At 35.1% G+C, this 6,748-nt stretch overlaps 1 protein-coding gene and 1 pseudogene across 1 annotated transcript; both read right to left on the bottom strand.

The window, feature by feature from the left end:
• Window positions 1–3,920: 3,920 nt before the first annotated feature.
• Window positions 3,921–4,433, bottom strand: LOC120137084 (annotated as a pseudogene).
• A 699-nt stretch (window positions 4,434–5,132) lies between these two features.
• On the bottom strand, window positions 5,133–6,086 carry LOC120137024 (gibberellin-regulated protein 1-like). Its single transcript, XM_039152897.1, has 3 exons — window positions 5,706–6,086; window positions 5,584–5,626; window positions 5,133–5,491 (listed from the first exon to the last, which is right to left on the bottom strand). Exons 1-3 carry the CDS (start codon window positions 5,787–5,789, stop codon window positions 5,310–5,312), a joined length of 309 nt encoding a protein of 102 aa, XP_039008828.1. The 5' UTR covers window positions 5,790–6,086; the 3' UTR covers window positions 5,133–5,309.
• Between the last annotated feature and the right edge of the window lie 662 nt (window positions 6,087–6,748).

Raw genomic sequence — 6,748 nt, 5'->3', positions numbered from 1 at the left:
AGAATGTTTTCAAAAAACCTTCGAGAGCTTTTTGATGTTTTTAAAGCCTCCGGGTCATCTGTAAGACCTACAGTGCAAGATGATAAGACCTAAGGGCCATGCATAAGACCTCTGAGCAGAATGTTTTCAACATTTCCAGAAGAGTTCATAATGAGAAGAACTCATCTGAAGAAGGAAGAAGAAGTTCATAATGAGAAGAATTTGTTCAACATTTCGCTCGAATTCATCACTCGATGGATCAGCATTTCCAAAAAAAGTTCATAATGAGAAGAACTTATCTAAAGAGGAAGAAGAAGTTCATAATGAGAAGAACTTGTTCAACCTTTGCATGACTCTATTACAGAAGGAGATAGATCAGCATTAACTTTTCCAGAGAAAGTTCATAATGAGAAGAACTTATCTGAAGAGGAAGAAGAAGTTCATAATGAGAAGAACTTGTTCAACCTTTGCATGACTCTATCACAGAAGGAGATAGATCAGCATCAACATTTCCAAAAGAGTTCATAATGAGAAGAACTCATCTGAAGAAGGAGAAGAAGTTCATAATGAGAAGAACTTGTTCAACATTGCCTTAATTCATCACATATGAAGCAAATTAGCAACCCCTCTTTTGAAGATCAGCATTTTCAGAAGGAGTTTATAATGAGAAGAACTCATCTGAAAAAGAAGAAAAAGTTCATAATGAGAAGAATTTGTTCAACTTTTTGACTAGATTACATCATAGAATGAGATAAATTATCATCCCAGTGGAAAAGTTCATAATGAGAAGAACTAATCCCAAAGAAGAATTTGTTTAACATTGCCATCATAATCAAGTGAAGTCAAATGGATAAAAAAAATTATTATCTTTTCGTCTTTGCCCTATTCTTGTTAACACAAGAATGAGCAAAGAGGGGCAGTTGAAGATACTAATTTTTATCCATTTGTTCTTTATTTTTAATATTATTATTAATATTATTATTATTATCATTTTATACTATTTATACTATTATTATTTTATTATTATTATTATTATTACATGCCCAAATCATACCCAACCCAATTACAAATTGGGACCCAGAACTAAGAGCCAACTCGGGAGGCCCAAAAGAACCCTAAACCCAATTAGGGTTTCATCATCTCAGCCACCAACGATCTCAACCGTTGGATCTGAGAGATCCAACGGTCCATAGATGGTTCCAACAAATAAAGCCCTAGGGTTTTATAACCCTAGGTTTACATTCCAGACGCCTCCTCAGCTACCACGCAGCGCCGCCTCTGCCACGTGCCTCGTCCATCCACTACCGACACCACCGCCTCAACCAGCTATTGCCACGTCCCAACCGAAGTCTCCAGAACGCCACGAAATCACCTACGTTGCAGCTCTATGGTGAACCAGCTATTGCACGTCCCAACCGAAGTCTCCAGAACGCCACGAAATCACCTACGTTGCAGCTCTATGGTGAGTCACCACCATAGTCTGGTGACTCACCGAGAAACCCCTCTGTTACCAGTCCAAGACGAGTTCTATGATGACTTATAAAACCATCACCAAACCTGCAAAATAAAAAAGAGGGGGGCGACGGAGAGCAAGCCAAAACACACAGAAAAAGAACGACAACGAACAAAAGCCAGAGAAAGCAAGAACCCGAGAGCAAGATAATAACCAACAACCAGAGACAGCAAGCACGAACCCACTACAACCATCAATATAAAACAAAAAAGAAAGAGAGAAAAAATGAGGAAGGAACTTACCACCAAGGAACTTCCAAAACCACCGTGGAACCACTGGAAAACCGAAGAGAAGGTAAAAAAGCTAGATCCACGACGTTTGGTAGAGTTTTAGGTTAAGGTAATCTAGGATTTGGCTTCAGGGGAAACAAGGCTTTAATTTGGGGTAGATTTGAAATTTCTGGCCACCGCTGCGGCGGTGATCGGAGCCGGCATACGGTGGCCGGCCAGGATCGGTTTTCTCTTCGGTGTGGGAAATTAAGAGAGAGGGTCGGTTTTATGGGTTTATATACCCATCCCCGAACGACGTCGTTTTGGGGAGGAGTGTATTCGTAATTTCGTATATTGGTAAATCTTCTCCGGGGCCATTCATATTTAATAAACTTCCATTTTAGTCACTAAGTTGATGTTTTATACGTTTTAGTTTTGTCTTTTAATTTTGCTTTATTTATAATCTAGTCACTGTATATAAATGTTTAAATATTTAGGGTAAATGTCACGATTTAACCTTATAATTTTATTAATTTATGTTAATCACCTGTTAATATTTATGGTTAAATTACACTATAGGTCTTTAGATCTTGTGATATTTCTAATTAAAGCGCTAAGTTTAAATATTTTACATCTTAATACTATAATTTTAATTTCTTTTATTTTGATCATTATTTATTTGCAATATTACTTTTGATATATTTTAATTATTACTTAAATTATTTTATTATATTGTCATATATATATATATATATATATATTTACTTAAATAAAAATATTTATTTTTCGATATTAAGAAATTGATTGTCTTAAAGCAACTACAAGTCCTTTTCTGATATTTTTAAGAAAATAAATATTTTACTTTCATAAATTATATATTAATTTTATTAGGAAAATGTTTTTATTTATTCATTTATTAATATTAAGAAATTGTCTGTCTTAAAGCACCTAGAAGTTCTTTTCTGATATTCTTAAATAAATAAATATCCTATTTTTATAAATTATATATTAATTTTAATTATTTTTAGAGAAATGTTTTATTAATATATGTTTTTAATATTAAGAAATGAGATGTCTTAAAGCACCTAGAAGTCATTTTCTGATATTTCTAAATAAATAAATATTTTATTTATAAAATAAAAAATATATAGATATTAAATATTTTTCTAATTATATTAATAAATTTGAAATAATATGATTATGAATTAAATATATTTTTAAATTTTCAATAATAGAGGCAATTTATAATTAATGAGTATCAATTTTGGGCATTATAGGGGTGTAATATTTCCCTAAACGTAATCGATCACGAATCCCTTCTTTACTAATTTTTTTTGGTTATACGCATATCAATTTATCTTTTAAATTATGTTTTCTTAAAAACTATTTTAAAATGTTATTTTTAAGGTATTTGACCTACTTAACCCAAAGGGTCAATGACAACTCCCAAAATATTTTTTTCAATACCATCTTAACAAAGTTTGAACTTAACTAGTTGATCAAATAATTATGGGTAAATCGAATCAATTTCAAACTTACACTTCAAATGAATTATTCATTTAAATTAAATGTTAAAAATTGAGGATTTATAATATTTTCCATGCTCTATATTAACATATTGTCATGTGTAGTATTTTTTTTATAAAATTAAAAACTTGTCCTTGTCCCAACAAATTGAACTTAAAGAGCTATGTTTTAAAATGAAGAGCAAGGGCAGGTAGCGTTTCATCCCGGCATGGGCTCCAATTCAGGTGTTCGCCTCTGGAGACGGTGAATGCCCTCTATCTAGGGTTAGGTCTTGCTCTATTTATTACTGCTAATCAGAGCTTTGTTTATTGTTGGGAAATAAACACCATGAACTCCAATAAATTCCATCTAAAAATTAAACCAAAAACAACAACAAAACTAATGGACTTCTCCAGGTAAAGCACAAAGTTCAGTGGGCTCGAATGCAATGAAGAGGGAGATCTGATAGAGGCCTGCAATATCCCCCCTGCACTGCCATTGATAGTCCATTCCGGGTCACAGATTTTTCAACCCTGGCTCAGCCCAATTGATAATATTTGTATTTACTCTGAAAAATCGCCGACTGGAAGTATATAAACCAAAAGTAACCACAAACTCGAGTATCATCACTATAATTAAAGCTGAAACAAGTAGTTACAAGCATGCCTTTTACATTGCGAGTGATTATTGTCATCGCAATCTTACTATATAATTTATGGACATTTATGTCTACCGCCATGGGTGGTCATATCACGGTAGCAAGGACACGCATCATAGTTATTATAGGTGCCGGGAGGAACACAGTTGCATGGAGAGAAAATGTTCCACATGCCCTCTTGCAAAGGTTCGGCCTCGAAGATAACCTGCATCTCCCAGCACATGCTTTACACAATCTAATTAAACCATAACACATTCAAAAACTTCAATCAAAATTCAAAGCTGAGTTATTATTATTAATATACTGAAGGACGCACGTATAAATATTACCTATTTTTCCATCACTGATCTCAAAATTCTCCACCGGCTTCTTGATCACCTGTAAACACACAAGTGAGCCAAAATTTGAAGGTTTAAGAACAAAATTTAGAAATGCGAATGCTTCACCATTGTATCAGAGGAATCAGCAAAGCCAAGTAAAAGTAGAGAATGAAGAAGGGAAGCCAAAAGGGATTTGGAGATGGCCATCGACAGTAGATTTCAGAATTATAGTTATTTCGTAGAACTAAGCTTGTGAGTGCGATGAGTAGATCCACACTGCTTGGCCTGGCATTTATAGCAAGAGAAAGAAAGGAATAGACGGTAATGTAAAGGTTTGCTGGACTCTTACCAAAGTTATAGACTTAAAAGGAAAGAAAGCTATCAGACTGATGGATGAATAATACCCTTACGTAGATGTTAAGTCATGTGAAGAAGAATTATGAGAATACACTGTTTTTCAAATAGCACGAGGGACGTGTGGAATTTTGTCTTGATTGCCTGCTTGATCGTTCAAGATTCTATTCGAATTTGGTTGCATGAATTGGTTCACTTCAACCTGTAAACTGCCTCCTGAGTTAATACGCAAGTAATTCATTCTATTTTATCAATAAATCTTTGGATCCAGGTTCAGTTTTGCTCTATTTTCTCGAGTGGGAGATGAGAGTTGGCTGAAGTGCTTAACATGGGAAAAGCATGATATACCGAGTCTAGAAAGTACTCTTCATCTCTGGATCGACACCTTCGAAACATTTTCTAGTGATGAGTCGAAATCATACCTTTTTTGCCTGCTCCGCCGCATACGTAACCCGTTGATAAAAAATTGACATCCATTTTACGATTTCTTTCATAAATCCTAATCAATTTCTTTTAGTTTTCTCCCGCTTTAACATCTTTCTTCGAGATAAGTATTTATGCAAATACAAGTAACATAAAAAAGCGAAGAGAACTATACAAGCATATTTATTATTTCATATTACACACACATATGATATATTCAAGCTCAATACAATGTTAATAGCACACCCAAACAAAGAAAGAAAGGGGATCAAGTCATTAACAGAATGACTTTAGCTTTACATATAGATACGCCCGTTCTTTTATTTATTCTCACACCATGCACGCATTCAAGGGCACTTGCGTTTACCACCGTGGGTGGTGAGACTGGCATAGCAGGGGCACATTTCTTGGTTGCCGGCAGTTCCTGGAGGAACACAGTTGCAACGTGCGCAACATGTCCCGCATGCCCTCTTGCATAAGTGTGGCCTTGATGATAATCGGCACCTTGCTGCACAAGCTCCACCACAGTCTGAAAACCATATACATATTAAAAACGGGTTGACTTGGCCTACAAGTAATTTTCATATCTCGGTATCATATTTGACGTGTTAAAATATTTACCAATTTTCTTCGGGGGCGACGATTTCTTTCTAGCATTTGTCACCTGTATTTCACAAGAATCATTACTACCACTAACAGGGAGTTCATCGCAAAAATTATCCAGGAACGAAATAAAGGTTTACCAGTTGATGATCAGCTTCAACCAGTTGAATGATGAGAAGAGAGATGAGAAGTGAAGCAATCAAAGCCTTGGAAATAATAGCCATGACTAAAATCTAATGATTACTAAGTAGAAAGACACAGAGAATTGTTTGCCTGAATGTATCGCCCTTAGCGTTCTGTATTTATAGCAAAAATGTTGGAGATAGAAAAGTACTGGTCAGTACTAAGTGATTGAAAAGGGTTAGGTGTGCATGCTAAAATCCGAAACAATCCTATGGCAAGTACTCGGAAGAGAGGGAAAAAAAAGAAGTGTGCAGCTGTGACTTGTCAATTTTCATGGAATATTGTGGACCGAAACGCTGCAATAGAATTATCTGGATCGGCCAAAGTAATTTTCTCATTGTTTATGATTGATAATTTGATGGTGCTTCGTTTATCTAGTAGTGGCTTTTCCAAGCATGGCAAATGGTGTTTTTCTTGCTATCCTTTTCTGTGGGGGTTAATAAATAGACCTTTAAACTTGGATTCTTTTGATAATCCAAGTCGGTTTGCTTGGCCGAGTCTCTGAAAATCAATTATCACGTAAGAGAAGCTTACATGATTCATGATATTTGTATGCTTATCGGTAAATTGACTTCCAATTTTCTGATCCAAGTTCAAGCTTGCTTTTAAGATGATATTGGCCTGAGATGACAAGCGACAAGCCAAATTAACAAAACCTCTAAGAGGTGCATGCATTCTATAATACCATCATTGTCCAAGTCGGTAAGATAATTCAACACCCTGTCAACTATAGATATGAAATGTGTTTGATTCCATATATTAATGGACTAGGTTTTGTTATAAACCAAACGTGGGAGAAATGACATTCAGAAACTTAAGAGGCATGAGACTTGTTTTAGAACTTAAATATAGGAATAATTCAACCACCGTACCCCTGGACAGCTAATACTATGGTGTAGGCCGGTGGGTTCAAAGATGGCTTCCATGAAAACTACTGCAACATCATTGGGTGGCTTTTCCTTCTTTTTTATCGGATAAAGAAGTTTGGCGTTCGTTTTAG

Source organism: Hibiscus syriacus, unplaced genomic scaffold, assembly GCF_006381635.1.
Source record: "Hibiscus syriacus cultivar Baekdansim isolate YM2019G1 unplaced genomic scaffold, ASM638163v2 tig00110647_pilon, whole genome shotgun sequence".
NCBI lineage: Eukaryota > Viridiplantae > Streptophyta > Magnoliopsida > Malvales > Malvaceae > Hibiscus > Hibiscus syriacus.
Note: the sequence above shows the minus strand (reverse complement) of the source record. Positions and strands in the feature narration are given on the sequence as shown.

Excerpts from the sequence above, each read along its gene's own strand:
- LOC120137024 (XM_039152897.1), bottom strand. The coding sequence starts at position 5,789 with ATGGCTATTATTTCCAAGGCTTTGATTGCTTCACTTCTCATCTCTCTT. Across the intron at positions 5,627-5,705 it reads TTGAAGCTGATCATCAACTG|GTGACAAATGCTAGAAAGAA; the intron begins GTAAACCTTTAT and ends TGTGAAATACAG. Across the intron at positions 5,492-5,583 it reads GTCGCCCCCGAAGAAAATTG|ACTGTGGTGGAGCTTGTGCA; the intron begins GTAAATATTTTA and ends TATGGTTTTCAG.